At 37.7% G+C, this 17,195-nt stretch overlaps 2 protein-coding genes across 3 annotated transcripts; one reads left to right on the top strand and one right to left on the bottom strand.

The window, feature by feature from the left end:
- Nucleotides 1–6,537, bottom strand: mettl25b (methyltransferase like 25B). Its single transcript, XM_085472047.1, has 8 exons — nucleotides 6,221–6,537; nucleotides 4,932–5,050; nucleotides 4,431–4,647; nucleotides 4,284–4,346; nucleotides 3,932–4,069; nucleotides 2,232–3,046; nucleotides 1,186–1,370; nucleotides 1–1,098 (listed from the first exon to the last, which is right to left on the bottom strand). The coding sequence occupies exons 1-8, from the start codon at nucleotides 6,320–6,322 to the stop codon at nucleotides 1,010–1,012; spliced, it is 1,728 nt and encodes a 575-aa protein (XP_085328173.1). The 5' UTR covers nucleotides 6,323–6,537; the 3' UTR covers nucleotides 1–1,009.
- A 398-nt stretch (nucleotides 6,538–6,935) lies between these two features.
- On the top strand, nucleotides 6,936–11,756 carry isg20l2 (interferon stimulated exonuclease gene 20-like 2). Of its 2 annotated transcripts, none has more exons than XM_085472049.1 (4): nucleotides 6,936–6,997; nucleotides 8,207–8,934; nucleotides 9,927–10,127; nucleotides 10,529–11,756. In XM_085472049.1, exons 2-4 carry the CDS (start codon nucleotides 8,329–8,331, stop codon nucleotides 10,646–10,648), a joined length of 927 nt encoding a protein of 308 aa, XP_085328175.1. In that variant the 5' UTR covers nucleotides 6,936–6,997; nucleotides 8,207–8,328; the 3' UTR covers nucleotides 10,649–11,756. The 2 variants fall into 2 exon arrangements, with proteins under 2 accessions (XP_085328175.1, XP_085328174.1); XM_085472048.1 differs by having other exon boundaries at nucleotides 6,953–7,269.
- Nucleotides 11,757–17,195: the final 5,439 nt, after the last annotated feature.

Here is a 17,195-nt window from a genome sequence, read left to right on the forward strand (position 1 = left end):
TAAACTTTGAAGTTTTTACTGTATTTTCACAAGCTTTACAACATAACTCATAAAGCCCTCTCCCATTCCTACTAATACACCAAAGTAATTACATAATAAATAAATAATAAATATGAGAAAAATTTCTATTTTTTCACTGTCTACTATAGAAAAACCCAACATTTCTTAGCATTGAGCTATTACAACTTTTTCTGTAATTTTAAACACTTTACAAACGTGACAGATTTGTTTTTGATTTATAGGCGCATTTCTTTTGTCATGTAGAAAAACTGAGATATACTGCTGAAATTGCTCTTTTTTAATATTACAATTTTTGCAGGGATTAAATGCATTATGTTTAACTTCTTTATACTTAAAGCAAGAAGAGTTTCTTTGGTTCGGCCTAATTCAGATCAAAGTGGGCTGTATGTTGCCCACAATGTAAAATCAGTTTAGTGTCCCTGCTTTATATGGTTGTAAAAATGTTTAGGTCATGTTACTATTTGGTCACCAAGATCAAAGTGATCTTCCAAGAATGGTGACTCTATTTTTGAGATGGTAAGAGGTGATTTTGCAACTTGTTGATCTTTTATCCTGAACATAACCTGCTCTAAAGCAGCTTATTGGCACAATTTCTAGGATTTAACATTTCTTGGTGATGACGATGCCCACATCTATCCTTAATCCCTCCCCATGACCCTGGATTAGATAAGCACAAGAAGATGGATGGATATATTGTTTACACACAGTAAAATATGATGTTCCCTTTCTCCTTTACTAAAAATGGCGCAAGAAATAAAATAAATAAAAACAAACCACAAACACAATGTCTGTCTATACAGAGAAAATTGATACCTAACACATGCATGTCTCTAAGCTGTCATAGAGGCTTTAAGTGATAAACAGTGGTACATGTATGTGTCAGGATCATGATGTTCAGATGGATTAAAAGCTTAAAACCTTTCTTAATATTTAATATTTAAAATTCCTAAAAACAAAGAGCGGTTAAGTGGGAATTCTCCTTTTGTTGTCATTGTCCAAAACGCTTCAGAGCCACCAGCACAAAGTTTCTTGGAGAGAAGTTTGGGTTGAAGAGAGGAACAAGCTGACTGTTCACACCTGTAGAGAGACAGTAGAGGTTTGAGATAAATGGCTACACCACGCAATCATAATATTTAAGTCATGTGACAGCATCAACTGTCCAACCATTCTCTTGGAGGTAGATCATCCTATCCAGCAGCACCATTGTCTCCACCACAGGGGCCAGCAGCAGGGACAAGCTGAAGTACACCACCACCCTGCCCTGTTCCTTCAACATGGCCTCCACTCGCCCCAGGTCCAGGGGCAACTCAGGAGGCAGTCCGACCCGAGCCAGACCCAAACGAGCATATCTGGGAGGGATAACAAATGTAGACAAAACAGGACAGGATACTTAAGTCAGAAACTAAAATGATTCTTACAGAACGCAAATTATACATGCAGAAATGACACCAAATCTCTGCCTGTCTTTGTCCAGTACTCCTCCAGGGGCAGAGCAACCAAACACATGTGCCTCTTAAGAGGTTTTTATCTATATCACATATTATGATATCATCCAGTTGCCTAGCAACTACTGAGCAAACAGGGCTAAATTACCAATTCATGGCCTGTATAACACCTTCATGTCACTTTAATTTCACAATAACATATAATTCACATCCACAAAAGTTGAACTATGCAAGATATATATGTCGCCATCATGTTCTCTGGCAACCATCTAGTAGCAGGCTAAAATTTTCTAGCCTTCACGGCTTTACTTTTCTTTTTCTTAACTTTTATAATGTCTTCCTATGTTTTTATTTTTCTTGATTATCTTAATTGTACAGCACCTTGGTCAACAGTTGTTTTAAATGTGCAGTATAAATAAATTTTACTTTGCCTTTACAAACCAATATGAGCACAATGTATTACTTACATTTCATGACTATAACATCTTATTTATATCCACAAAAGTGGATTTACACTTCATATAGTAAAACATTATAATCATGTTGCCTAGCAACCACCTAGCATTGGGCAAAAATGACCACATTTTAGCATTTACGCACTGAAAGGCCAAACAATACTATAACATGGGCATGCACTGTTATTATGAATTTAGTGACCCTCCTCCTGTTGTACCAATTATTGCTGCATTTTCAGACAACTGACAAACCATATCAGCTGAAATGAAAGACCTGTGTAAATACCTGATGGATGCAATTTTTACTCACTCTATAAAAGGTAATAGGTGGGATTTCTTGATGGTCTGGATTCCTGCCCTGCGCAGATCTGGCCTTGTGTCTCTGATGAAGGTCTCAAGCATCGCTCTGTAACAGTGCGACCTGAGCAACTCGCTTTCTTCCCTGAGTCGCCGCACATAGTCCTCAACAGCATGACACGCCCCCTCTCGGGCCTTATAGGACAACTGATGTCCCAACAGCCCTGACACCCAGGAGCTCATCGGGTAGCCAAACTCTGACTGAACTGACTCTTGATCCAGTGTTGGTGGAGCAGGCGGTATGACCAGTCCTGGAGGGGTGGGGTTTTCTTTGGTTGTGATTTTCATGTAACAGCATGCCACTGAGGTGATGCCGCGCACATGCGGGCATTTGACAAAATGGCGGAGGAGGGTCGCACTGAGGTCACCGCAGGCATGGAGACCAGTCAGGACAAAGTTTGGATAGCCTTGAAGGCTGTCTTCCTCAGAGTATACCCCCTCGTGACTGTCAGAGTGGATGCATGAGCAGCATTTTTCATCAACGAATTCCACTCCGGACATCTTTTTTGACTTTTGTTGTTTTGACAGTTCAGACTCTTGAGAGTTAGAATCAGAACGAGCATAAGAAGTCTGAACTACATGGAGGCCTCCTTGTTGCACAGAGCCTCGCAGTTTCTTTTTGCTGGGTCCAGATGGAGTTGGGGGACCTTCACTGACATGATCTGCAGCTTTTAGCTGTCCGATGAAAGCCTCCCACGATGCCTTCGGGTTTACCCAACCGGCGATGTGGCGAGGAAAATTTTGTGCTGGAATGTGAGAGGAGCAGTTCTAGGAAGCAAAAGATGTTCATTAATATTTCTGTTGATATGCACTATAGTAGGAGGTAAAATGTCTATACAATGGATTCATTAAATATAATCATAATTAAAACTGTCACTGATTGGTAAATCACTAAATCATCACTATGTTATTCCCCTAGGCTTTAAAGAGCGTTTACGCAAATCTGAGGTCAACATTTCAAACTTAAAGCTTGATCATTAACTGTGTTTTTATCCAGTCTTACTTTTCAGTGAAAAAGCATCCAGAAACCACTACTGTTTGAGACTAGCTAGTGAAGAGGGTATCTAACAGGTAAAGAAGCTCATATTTTTCCAAGAGTTGATAGAGAGGAAACTACAACTTTAAAGAGTGAATAACTGTGCTTACATTTATCAGGTAGAAATAAACAAATTCCAGGTGAATGGCAATGTTGCCCTGCGTCTGCTAAAGGTGGAAAAGCCCACCGTTTGCTAAGAGGGTCAACAAATTATCCAGAAGGGTGATATGCCAGTGTTTACACTTTGTATTTGCTGCCCCCAAGTGGCAAAAATGGAAGTGTCAGGCTTAATCTTGCCTTTGAACAGACATCACGGAGGATGCCGACTTTAACTCACAGTGCTTTGTCAACTCAACACAGTTCAGTTCTTATTTATAGGTTTGGACTTTTTGGACCCAGAATGCTCTTCTTGACAACAAGCTTTTTATAAAGAGGAAAAACATGGAAAAACTATGTTTGAAAATAGTAAATAATAATTAATAAGGAAGAGTCAATGGTAGAGCATTACACAAAATACTTAAGTATTCTATTAACCTTACAGGACATTTAGAGTTCTCTGAGATCCAAACTTTATTTAGAAACTTATAGGTGTGCAATAATATTAGAAAATCACTAACCTTTTTCTGCTTCTCCTTCTCCAAGGCCCACACCAACTGTCCATCAAACTTGGATGCCATAGTAACCAGGGTTGGATCAGCTTCAATAGCAGTCACAGAAAGTCCAAGTCCAAAGGACAGGAAACGAGTCAGGTGACCCTGGTTAGGCAAAAATGGAACTCAGGGTTTACTGTGGCAAGATTTACTGCTTTATTTTTGATTTCAACTCTTAAAAATTTGCATGAAAATTGATTTTATAGACTTTTACTACAGAAGCATGAAATCTAATTCCATTCCCATTAACATTAAAGTGCTACCTTAAAAAATGTATTGATGTGCTTATGGGTTAAAATCATGCGACTATGAGTGATACCTGCCCAGAGCCCACATCGACCACTCTGTTGCAATCAGTCTGCTCACAAAGTTGCTTAACCAGCTGCAAATATAAAAATATATATTAAAAACATTCTAAGCAGAAAAGCCAAGACGTGCTAAAGCAGCCACCTGTAAGCATACATACTGTGCCGAGCTTGCGAATCTCATGCTGTTTCTTGGGTTTAACATGCTTCCTGAAAATGTGACCCAGGAGGGAGCTCTGACTGTGATTTTCCAGGAACTCCTTTGGCTTCACTGACCCACCTACTCTGCATCCCTCACTCCTGCTCTCCCTAGGAAATGCCAGGGCATGGGCTGTGGCACGGAAAGCCAAGAGAGTCAGAGGCCACACTGAAGGATATCTGTAATGAGAAAGTTTTTAGGCAATTAATTACCTAATAAGGGGATGTTTTTATTGATATGATATTATATGAAGAGCACAGGATGTCTAATTTATGCTTACTTTGCCTAAATAAACAAATGAATGTATGAATTAATTCAATTTTGTAAAACAAGGCAACCAAACCTTCTGGGCTTTGCTAAAATCAACTTTGCTTTTGATTCTTTAGTTTTTTTGAGTTTGATTTGGATATTTGCAACCTTGCTTTAAGGATATATAAAGGGCCTAATAACAATCCAGTAGTACCTCCTGTCTTCATGAGTGGCATCCAGCAATAGGTCTGCAATCTGTGGATATGACAGGTCCTGCAACACAGGCTGCCAGCTGCTGGGTAATGTGTGCCACAGATCTTCTGTGAAAAATTCCTGTAGAAGGGATAACAAACTGATAAGAATCCAGCTGTTGCACTGTGTAAATAAGGCTTGATTACAATTCATATACCATACTTTACAGTCATGTGAAAAACTAAGTAAACCCTTACTACGTCCACAGAAATTAGAAGGGTACACAACAGCCACTCAGTGCTAATTAAATGCACTTGATTAACTGATCATCAGCAAGCATGACCACCCTTAATAAAGCAGAGGTTTTGGCAATTTGCTCGTCTGGAGCATTTAGGTGTAATCTACATTCTTTCGAGGAGTGGACGTTCCAGCAAATTCACTTTGAGGTCGGTGCTTAGAGAAACTCCCAAGAAAACCCAAGAGCTACTACATCTTAGAGTGAGACTACGGGTCTCAGTTAAGATGTTAAATGTTAAAGCTCATGTCAGTATGAGAAGAAAAAGACTGAACAAGTATTAACTTGTTTGAAAACAAGTAATTTTTTCACTTGTTTTGAAAATTAACAACTTAATTTTGCAGAATTTGATCTCTACAAAACTGGATCTCTACAAAATTCCTCAATGTCCTTTGGACATATGAATGAAACCAAAGTGGAGATAGCTGGCCCTAATGAACAGCACCACATTAGATTATCAGCACAACACACATCATACCAACTACTAAGCACCGTGCTGGAGGGATGATGATTTGGACTTGTTTTGCTGTCACAGGATCTGGGCAGTCATTAATCGACTATGAACTCTGTATACCAAAGTATTCTACAGCCAACTATCAGATCATCTGTCTGACGGCTGAAGCCTGGGTTAAACTAGGTTATGCGAGGGACTGATGATCTCAAGCCCTCAGCAAATCTACAATAGAATGGCAGAAAAAGAAAAGGATCAATGTGTTCCAATGGTCCAGTCAAAGTCCAGACCTCAACCTGAATGAAATGCTGTGATAGAGCCTTAAGAGAGTTTTGCATAAAGAAATTCTTGCAAACCCCAGTTTCACTGATCTACTTGTCTCGCAAAGGTAAACAATCACTCGTCACTAGCTGGCACTATTGGCTTTGACATATACAAAACAAGTAAATAAATGTGCACAATAACATTTAGTTTTAGAGACCTGGTTATTTACTTATTCCAAACGCAACAAAAAACAAAACCACTGGGCAAGCTGCATACTTCAGAAATATCTATCGATACGCACAATTATGTAGGAGTCGGAGAGGTGGCTGTACTGAGACAGAAAGGTGGCCAGTTGCTTGGCTAGTTCCCTCTGCTGCTCCGCTGTGAAACGTGTTGTAAACATCTCGACATCCTGAAGGTAATGCTAACAAGTTAGCTCGTTAACGTCGTTTTATTTTATTTTTCTAGTTAAGACCGAGTGTGTCTGAAATACCAAAACTATTACAACCATCTCTATAAAATACAATTTTAACGTTAAAAGTATTTCCTTTAAATGTCTGAACTGATAATTGCTTTTAGCCACTAGCTTGTTTCCGTCGCTACCTACAACTTTCACGTTTTTCAATAGAATCGTGATGCATTTAGGTACTCGCCGTAATTTTAGACACAAGTGCACAAATTTTTTTTAAAATTAGAATCTTAATTTTAAACTTTAGAAAACAGTCTTCTACTTGGTTCCTTATATGCATCTGATATGGGGTTTTATTAATAACGTATAATAAATCACTCCCTACTGTGAGCAAATAGTACATTATTTAGGAATTAGTGGAAAGGATACTACAAAAGACGTTTAAAGAGTTTTAGTTTAGTATATTACTCAAAGTTATTGTGCATGTCAGTTTTAAAATATTTTATGATTTCAAAGAAATATAATAGAGAGGCTTTGAGATACCAGAGATAAAAGTATTCAAACCAATCTGGAATTTTCAAGATGAACAAAGGGTATCCAAAGGCAACATGCCCCGGATGTAGATCATCTGTTCTGGGCAGGAGGATTCGTTCGGTTCACGTGTAGCAGGTCTGGTTTTATGTTTCTAAAAGTTAATTTTAGACATTTCCTTTGAGGGCATATATCGCTATCGACCGACCAAATGTTCACAAGCAGAAAGAGAAACTGTCCATTGAGAGAGACTGTCAATAAACAGTGTTTGGTGTCCAACGTTAGCGTTAGCGGGCTAACCTTAGCAGTTATTAGCTAATGTTAGTATTAGAAGATATAGCAGTATTAGCAGTAGTGGCATCCACCAAGTGCAGCTGATGAGGTTTCCTGATGCCTGCTCAGTCATCCAGGTAAGGAAATCAGGTTTCCTTACCTTCAGGTTTCCCCAACTTTATAAACAATACGGTTTGTAAAGTTTGAATCTGCGACACGATGGGACAGTTACTGTGCCTGCTCATTTACCAGTTGCTTATAAATCCCGTATAAAGTTAGCTTTAAGATTTTATATTTCCAGAATCCCTCAGGTTGCCATGTTAAGTTGGGAAAAGTGTTGACCCTTCCATCCACGACCACAAACTATCAGGTCGCAAAAAGTAAACAATTAAAACAGAAAACATCTATTGTGAAAGGATGGAACAGTACCAATGTTTACATTGTCAATCTGGCAACTTCAATGTTTTCTAGTTTCCCGGACAAGTCCAGATTGATGTTACGTCCCCAAATTGGTTAGATAATTAGATATATGGATACTTTATTCAATTTTACGAGCAAAATTATTGTGTTATAACAACAGGATAAAGAATAAAAATAGTACAGTCTACAGTTATAAGCAACATAGTTGAAGCCAAAATGCTACATGCTCATAGTGATGACTTTACAACTTGAGTGAAAAAAAGTGCACAAATTTTTATATATACTACAGGGATTAAAAACAGAGCATTTTAAGAAATGAAATGAGTTAAAAAGTAAAGATAAGACTTAGATTGTGCAAGAAATTAGTGAAAATTATATTAGTGAATGATATATACACTCCAAATCTAACAAACGACTGTATAACAGTAAAATACTGAGATATATCTGTAAAATGTTGTGCCTGAGAAGTGTGTTCACCTCACAGAAAGAAGAGTTATTGGACAGTTCCACAGAGAACAGTAACAATGATTTCCTGAAGTGTTCTTTGCCTAGAAAAGTATCTGAAAATTTGCAGGCATTTTCAGGCACTCGGTCTGATTGGTTATAATTCTGCAAATCCAGGCACAGTTTGATAATATTGTGTTTGCCTTGCAGGATGAGACTTCTAAACTGGACTAAACCCAACAAGGACCTGTTGAAGGATTACAAATAAGCAGATCTATGAGATTGTTTTGTGGGAACGTGTGTGTTTTGAAATTATTTAATTTGATGTAAACATGTCAGACATTTGGATTAATTTATCTCATGATGAAACTGCACCGAAAAAAGCTCTAGCAGGCAAGGTAAACAGGAAAAAAGAGTGGCTGCGTAGAAAGAGGCACAACCGTGGAGCAAAGGGGTACAGGGAAGGTAAACAAAAGAACAACCAGTATAGGCAAGACTTCAGACAGAGCCAAACACCACTTCAGAATGGTGCGTCCATTAAATGCCCACCAGCTTCCACTTCCACACAAAGCAAAAGTTTATCGTATCTGGCCAGTGCACACAGTAGTTCCATGCCTCCATGTGGTGAAAAACCAAAGGAGCCCCTGAAATCATCAGCCAGCAGCCCTGGTTCCTCAGTATCAAGCACCTGTAAGCCCATCACTATGTCATCAGGGAACCCTTCTAAGTATGTCGCTATTGACTGTGAGATGGTTGGCACGGGACCAAAGAGCCTCAGTGAGCTTGCACGCTGCAGTATAGTTTCCTATGAAGGAGATGTGATTTACGATAAGTTTATCAAGCCCTCTGCACGAGTCACAGACTATCGCACTCGATGGAGCGGCATCCGACGCCGTGACCTCGTCAATGCCATGCCATTCACCAAGGCCAGGATGGAGGTGAGAAAAGTGTACTTTTTTTTAAACGATTTAGCATGTTCTTTTACATTGTAAAATGCTTGTCATCAGAGGAGTTAAGAGAGAGAGATTTGGGCAAAAATATTGAATTTAAATGTAAAGGAGAACTCAACAACTGCAAAGATGCTGGAAGATATGTAAGTACCAGTGTTATTATAGCTAATATATAATTTATATAGTTATAGTTAATATAGTTATTAATTTGACAGCTAACCAGCACTAAAATATATTGTCAGATAAAACATCCGGATGAACGCACAACATGTGTGAGGTACCATACAAGTTGCAGCTAGTGTAAAGACACAGTAAATAACAGCAATTAAAGACAACTGCAGGAATAATTTATCATCCTAATCCATTTTTGTCCGTTTATCCTGTTCTGGGTTACAGTTGGTCTGGAGCCTGTTGTAGCTGTCTAGCTGCTATCACAGGGTTATCACAGGGTTTTAAAAGGGCTAACAACAAAGAGCCTGACAACCATTTACACACAAAATACAATCTCCAATTGACCTAACATGTATGCGTTTGGAGTATGGACCCACTAATGAAAATTAAAAATACAAAAATAAAATGAAATGATAATTAAGTTTCCTAACACTTATGGTAGTTAAATGTATTTGTTGTTAGTTTTATAAAAAGCTGTTGTTAAAAAGGGAGCACACTTATGGTCAGGTAAGGTATCCTTGAAAGGAACTTCACAGTTTCATGCAGACCGGTGCTAATATTAATTAATTTGTTTAGGTAAACCAACTGTTAATTTATATATGTTTTACTGTTTAAATTTATTTACTGGTTCCTTTTAATGGTCTTAATTTGAAAAAAGAATCACAACTGGGTTAAGATGTCCAAATTAACTCTAATTTAGACATTATTTCATTCCATTGTAGGATTTGATTTTTGCAGCGTCCATTACTCTGTATAAACCATATGAGTTTAGTAAATAAGATGTTTTTTTTTATCCGTTGGTACTACAGATACTGTCGCTGATTAAGGGTAAGGTGGTGGTTGGCCATGCCATCCACAATGACTTCAAGGTGATTGGTTACTGTCATCCCCCCGAGCTGACCAGGGACACTTCTCGAATTCCTCTCCTGAACCAGATGGCCGGCATTGAAGGGAATAAGTGCACTTCACTGAAGACGCTCACGAAGGCCATTTTCAACCGTGACATTCAGGTAAGACAGAGTTCTCTGTTTGGTTGAATACAAAATGGAAGATATGTACAGTTAGTGGAGCTAGTTTATTAGAAATTATAATAATTGACATTAATTACACACCAGGACACCAGTAATTTTTTTTATGTGAATCACTAACAGCAGTGTTTTTCTCACAGAATTATATCGAATTCAACACAAATATTTACCATAGAAGATTTTTGGTTTTGAATTATTTTCTTCTTCTTTTTTTTACCCTGGAATCCTCTTTCATGTAGTGGGCTGTTGTCAATGACAAATTTAAACTGAAACCTGGGTAGAAAACCAGTTTTTCAACTAAAAGGTTAATATCATGTAATGTCATCATGATTATATAAATGTGACCAACATAATGCTTAACATGTCCTCTCTTGTGTCCTCAGACTGGGAACAAAGGCCACTCCTCTGTGGAGGATGCTAGAGCCACTATGGAGCTTTACAAAGTGGTGGAACATGAGTGGGAGACGCAACTTGCTGCTAACTCAACGGCCATGTTGGGGTAAAACACTTGATATGGCGGGCATGCAGTTTGGACAGCGGAATTTAACTGTCCCATTGTTGTGTGAATAACCAAACCAGGAGAACTGCAATTGCTCATTCAACAAACCGGATAACCTTCTACCAGCTGCCTGAATTTAAATAAAACTGTACTGTTGTCAGTGGAGGGGAAGAATGTGAATATCTGTTGGAGCTGAAACTTCTTCTACATCAATTTAAGCTTGATTTGTACTACTTGATGAAATCTATGCCTTACCATTACATCTGTATCGTCCCAGAAGTGTATCTAGATTGGTCCATTTGATAGTAAAATATGTGAGTCACACAATGATATTGTTTCATTGAAACAATGTGTTGTATCTGGCTTTCTCAAAAAAGCTAACACAGTTGCCAGTTTTCAGCCAGTGTTTTTTTTTTAAACCATGAAAGTCTGTATACAGACAGATATATTATCGACCTAAAGAAGCCTACATTGAAATATATGGTAGCACTGCAGCAGAAATATTGGTAGAAGTATAACTACCAAGGCTTTTAAATTAAGTTTAATCAGATGTAAGAAGTAATTCTGTACATGCTTGTAAATAATTGCACAAGTAAATTCCAGGAGGAGTCTGCTCACTGCTGGGACTTTCTAGAAGGACGTTGGTGTTGGTATAGAGGCAGGTGTTTTTGAAGACACTTCTCTTTTCTGTTTCAGTAAAGATGAGTGTTTTATATGTATTTGCTGCAAGTCCAACAAGATGAGCTCAGTGTCATCCTTAATGGAAGAGTAATGAAGACGCATTTGTCCAAACTCCAAAAGTAAACATGCAAAAGCTGCAATGGCCATTATGGTCCTGCAGAGATTCAGTGCAGGATTATAAATCAAGCTTTAATTGCAGTAGTTACATTTTGTGTCAGGGTTTTACACTGTGTTCAAATGGTGCTCATGCCACTTGGGGGCAGTCATGTCTTTGCTGGAACATTATTATGTGATGTAAACAGTTTCTAGCTTTTCACATGTTTTTTGTTTTTTTGTTGTTTTTTTACTAAATCAGCACTGGGCTGTAGTAGGACCGCATTTTATCAAGAGTCATGTAAACACTGCAAATAAATGGTCTTATATTCTTACCATGTGAACGCCAGTGAAAAAGAAAGTGAGCCCTGACTAAAAGAGCGTTAGTCAAACATCTAATTTTATTCAGGACCATAGAACAAAGACTTAACCCCTGAGTCATCTGTGTAGACTTTATTAATATGTTTTAAGGACCGAATTGTTAATATCACAGACATCTATAAAGCGTGCATTGTTAAATTTATTGGAGTTAGTTATCATTAAAAAACACAAAAATCAAGAATTGATCAACTTCATTCCCATTCCCCAAAATACTTCTGTTTAGACTTCAGGGTCCACACTGCTAGCCACTGGTTTGATCTTCCATTTCTCCTGTTACAGGAGTGGTCTGAGTGCCCAGTTAATCATCTTCCCTCTTTCAACTTCTTTTCCACCAAGTTCAAGAAACATAAGTGGTGACTTTCTGAATTTGTGCAATTTTCTATGCAATGTCTGTTGGAATATGTTATTCACTCTACTGTCATCCTGATTTTAAAATCTATAAATCATTACAGCAGTAATTTTGTGGCGTTACTGTAATTGGGTGTAAAGAAACCAACAAAACTGAGATAACGTTCAAATACTTATGTGCACAAAACACTGTTTAACTTTTCAGTTTGAAACACTCCTCGCTGTTTTTTCCACATTCGTTTTTTAATGTGGAAAAAAAACAAGCAACGGTGCCATCTGTGGCCATTTGAGGTAGTGAAAGATGTCTTTGTAGTGCCCGTTTGCATCAGTGTGTAGAAACTTCATAAGTGGCAGCACATAAAGAGCTCCAAATATGACCATGAAGCTAGTGAGTCTGTGAATGCAGATTTCCTGTCCCAGTGAATTCATGACCTATTTAAATTAAAGGTTAAAATTGCTTCCCAAAAAAGGTGCCTGGAAGTGTCTGTTGATGTCTGCACCTTTCTAAAATTCTTTTAGAAAGACTTTGATACTATCTCCTCATCTGAACAGCATAAATGAGCTCTATGGTAGTCTCTGATACACGACTGAGGAATAGGAAGTACATCAGTTTGAAAAACGGATGCCTCACAGGTCCTCTGTTGGCAGCTTCATTACCCTCTACAAAGCATTAGTCTCAAAATCAACAGTGAGCAGTCGACTCCGGGAAACTGGCCTTGTAGACAGAGTTGCAAAGAAAAAAAAAAAGACCTGTCTGGCCCTAGCCAATAGAGGGAATGGTTAAGATGGGCAAAAATGTGCAAACACTGGGCAAGGTAAATTCAAAAAGAAAAGATTTTGGGTTAACGGGTTTATTTATAAGACTAGATGCCATTTGTCAGGAAATACCTTTACATTTCCAGTTCCTTTTGGTGGGGAAATATAAAGGCAAAGTGAGAGATTTCTGCATGATCAAAGGCATCATGATAAGGAAAGTTTGACTATTTTTCAGTGTGGATGCTAGTTGATTGGAGCGGGTTTGTTTTTCCAATAGGACAATGACAAAGCTCCAAAGGATGCAAAAAGTATGTAAAGAAGCTGTGGGCTGGTACTCTGTTTGTATTGGAGTCAAGTCACTGGATTTCAACCCATTAAGCACTTTTGGGAACCAGCCCACCATATACTGCATACATGTTCTGTCAATAGTGTCTACAGTATGTCTGTGAAGGTTCTCAGTCCAGGTCATCGTAGTCTAAGGAGCTTGAAAAGAAAAGCGTCTGGACTTCTAGTGTCTACGGCATAGTCATATATATGCATAACATTGTTTTCCACATATCCTGGCTTTTAATTTGAAAAAAACAAACAAACAAAAAAACTCATAAAATGAAAAGCAGAGCACAGCAATTCTAACTTATGTTGTTCCAGATTCCTTCAATAAATTACATGCTGAATGTCAAAGGTCTACAAGAGTATAATCGCTGCCAGTTGATGATTCTTTTACCAAAACAAAGATTGAAGAACAAAATTTAAAATAATTATTCTTTTTTGTATGTTCCAGTGCATTCTGGTACTTCCTGCAGATGCATAGAATTGATGTCTATATCTAAAACAGCAATCATTATGGCTCCAATGGCCTGATAGCTGAGTTCTGAGATTACTTATTGTTAGTGTTACTTTTCGTCTCAGATTTCACCCCTTTTTAAAAGTCTTTTGACAGAACAGACCTTGGTCAAATGTCAGATCTGACAAATGGCACAAAGCGTATGAATTCCCTGTTTTATTGAAGGCTAGCCTTTCCACAGAGCACATCAGCAGCTGCATCAACATATTTCTACTCCTCCAACTTTACACCACTTTGCTGGTGTAAGCATACGATTCTTCCACAGTCTCATACTGTTCCACTTTATGTCCCCTTTGGCAGCTGTTTGTCCTTAAAGGTGAACGTATCAGCATTTTTTTCCCCACTGTGAATTCAGCTGTAGTGAATTAATTATACAGAATGCCATCCTTCCTGAGAAAGCAACACCAGACACATCTGCTATAGCAGAGAAGCTCATTAAAATAGTAAGAACATACCAAACGTCACAGGTAATACTGCACACAAACACCAACAGTGATTCACCAGCACTTTCTAGGTCTTTGTTAGAAAATCTCTACATACACCAAAACACCATGCTGTCACACCATGAGAGCTCAGCAGCACAGATTTATTGGATTCAGCACACATCCCCTCTGTTTTATACTGGTATTAATTGGGCTAATTTCTTAGCAACAGTGGGTCAGATCTGTTTAATGTGATTGTGGTAGCACAAGGGCACTCACAAGGAGCAGGAAGCCTTGAAGAATCATGTCCTAACTTGAAATTTTAATGTTATGTGTTTTTTTTAACAGGTTTTTAATCAAATTTATCTCGATAATTTTGCAGGGATGTAACACTTCATCCATGGCAGACGAGTTAACACCAAGCTATTCACGTCCTTCTTTGCTCTTCTTCTTTTCATAATCTGTTAACAGCTGTTTTGGCTTCTCAGCTGGCAAACTGAGCTCATAACTTTGTATCTGGAAAATTCTGGCAAAACAAGACAACTATTGCTGACCTAACTGCCAAATTTAATGTTATTCAATTCATGTGCAATGCTGGGAAATTTACATTTGAAATAACAAATGTAAGACTGTTAAAACTGGCAACTGGTAACACAACTATTTAAATCATGAAAGTAATATAACATAACATTTCTCTCCTCTATTTTCAACAAATATATTAAACTGATACATAGATATCAGAAGGCCAGAACCAACCAAGAAACAATACTCCAAATATAATGAGTGTATATTAATACATGTTTTAGATACAGAGGCTAAGACACTTGCTACAACAAAAAAGCACATAAGTAACATTACAGAGTAGGATAACAGTGTTTAACCAGCAGAAGTTGTGAGAGGAAATCAATCAATGTCCCAAAAAGCAGGTGCCCCCCCCCCACAGACCACTGTAATTAAGTACACCAGTCAGCCAGAACATTAAAATAATTGACAAGTGGAATGAATATCGTTCATCTCATCTTGTTCTACTGGGAAACTTTGGGCCTTGGCTTTCATGTGGATGTAACTTTGACACTATCATCCATCTACTGTAAATATAGTTGCAGACCACGTACAGCCCCTTTGTTGCTGTGAAGCGACATGTGGTTTAATCCATTCTCTAGATTATCCCCTGCTGTTTATCCCCTCTTAATCTCTTTGCGTCTGGCCAATAATGTGAATACTTTGATTTTATTCCCTGTTATTAGATTCAAAAGTGAAAGCCAGAGCTTTAAATTAAAGAGGCTTTGGATTTTCTTCTGTAGCTGTATTAAGTCTAATATTTTTTCTAAATCTTTTTTATATTGACCATTTCAAATGAGAAACAACTTTTGGCTCACTGATTCTTTTGGTCAACATTTCCCTTTCTTAAATGTGATTGCACATTATTGATTTAAATTATTCTTGAATTTTGAAATTAAAGAAGATTAAGTGACTACCTGCTGGATTAATTAGAGCTTGGAATACATGCAAGACCACGGTGTGTGTCATTATGCCATACAATATGGATTTTATGGAATTTATTGCCCCGGGGTCAAGTTATTGGGAGCTAGACTCTGCAGATTACCCTTTTCAGACACATATCACACAGCAAATATATTAGTCATGGCCCAGCCTCAGCTCTATGTGCATAATCAGTTTTTATTGCCCACGTCCAAGCCATCAAGAATTTGTCTGTTTTGCAGATTTCTACAGTAGTTAACCTACAGTACATACAGTGGGTTGGTAGCAGGGTCAGGATATGTGGAAGCTTAGGTTCTTATAGTGTCATGCATGTGGGTTATGAAAACTATGCGGGAGGAAATAGAAATCTCTGGAATAAGCAACTTTCTAGATTTATTACAAATCTGTTTAAAATACACTATAAAATAGGGTTGAATTCCCTATAACTCGTTCACTCATTCACTTTATCTCACATTAATGGTTTTTACTGTGTCCAGTGACATTCAAGTACCCAGCAGTGAATACAAAGTTGTTCTTAACTGCTGCTCCCCTGTAACATTTAAAGATCTCATAGAATAATTAAATGTATAAGCTTCGCTAATAAATATGCAACATGAACTAGGTGACTCTAGGGTCAAAGAGCTAACCTGTGAGTGGAAAAACTGGTTTATATGACCTTTGGATTGTTTTCTTATTTAACAGTTTATTATTGTTTATTGCAGATATTTAGCATCCACTTTTTGTGTAATATTTTATTTGATTGTATTTGATGGTTTGGGCCCTGAGAAGACTAGCAACCACTGTTGTGGAAGCTAATGGGGTTCCTTATAAATAAACTAATAAACAAACATGTTTATTTTTAGAAATTACAAATTCCATGAACATTGCTTAATTTTTGGATGGTGATCTCATGACTTCAAGCACTTATAACATGCTAAAACTACCAGCTTACCTCAATATTTGGTCGCTAAAGTTACATTTACAATCATATTCCAGCTTTGTGGCGCTTTAGTCTCTTACAGCATTAGTTTTGATACACATATTACTATATGGCTCAACATCACTACTCTTGAGCTCTTTGCCAAAACAAAAGCTCAGAGAAAAATATTTATTAAACACCAAATTAGCTAGTGAGCACATAGACGGACTTTGCAATTTGTAATTGACATTCAAATTGCCACTGATGAATTAGTCACATCAATTTGTGTCTAAAGTGAAGAAACAAACAACAGGAAGTCAGATAACCACAATATCATTATGCAAGAATACTGACTAATTATATTTTGAGATGTTATCTTGTAATTATGTGACACACAGTTTGTGAAATGAGATGCAGATCTCCCAAGATTCTAGCATAAATCATCAGAAAACGTGTCACTTTTTTCCTTCTTTGGAGATCCAGACATGATTGTGAGTGGTAATGTTTTGAGACTACAGCTGAATGCTAATTTTATTGAGTCTGCTGGAAATCTGGGTTAGACTGCAGGCATTAGCCCTTAATAAGGGCATTATATATTAGAGCATTTTGTCAGATTCTTATGGAA

Source organism: Copadichromis virginalis, linkage group LG11 (genome assembly GCF_057382275.1).
Source record: "Copadichromis virginalis isolate Kocher_CV1m ecotype Utaka linkage group LG11, C_Virginalis_male_GT1.1, whole genome shotgun sequence".
Taxonomy (NCBI): Eukaryota; Metazoa; Chordata; class Actinopteri; order Cichliformes; family Cichlidae; genus Copadichromis; species Copadichromis virginalis.

What these genes read in the sequence shown, in the direction of transcription:
- mettl25b (XM_085472047.1), bottom strand. Translation starts at nt 6,322, where the DNA reads ATGTTTACAACACGTTTCACAGCGGAGCAGCAGAGGGAACTAGCCAAG. An exon ending in CACCTATTACCTTTTATAGA is followed by an intron (nt 1,371 to 2,231) that starts GTGAGTAAAAAT and finishes TATCCCTCCCAG; the next exon opens with ATATGCTCGTTTGGGTCTGG. An exon ending in GATCTACCTCCAAGAGAATG is followed by an intron (nt 1,099 to 1,185) that starts GTTGGACAGTTG and finishes GTCTCTCTACAG; the next exon opens with GTGTGAACAGTCAGCTTGTT.
- isg20l2 (XM_085472049.1), top strand. Translation starts at nt 8,329, where the DNA reads ATGTCAGACATTTGGATTAATTTATCTCATGATGAAACTGCACCGAAA. An exon ending in TCACCAAGGCCAGGATGGAG is followed by an intron (nt 8,935 to 9,926) that starts GTGAGAAAAGTG and finishes TTGGTACTACAG; the next exon opens with ATACTGTCGCTGATTAAGGG. An exon ending in TTTTCAACCGTGACATTCAG is followed by an intron (nt 10,128 to 10,528) that starts GTAAGACAGAGT and finishes TTGTGTCCTCAG; the next exon opens with ACTGGGAACAAAGGCCACTC.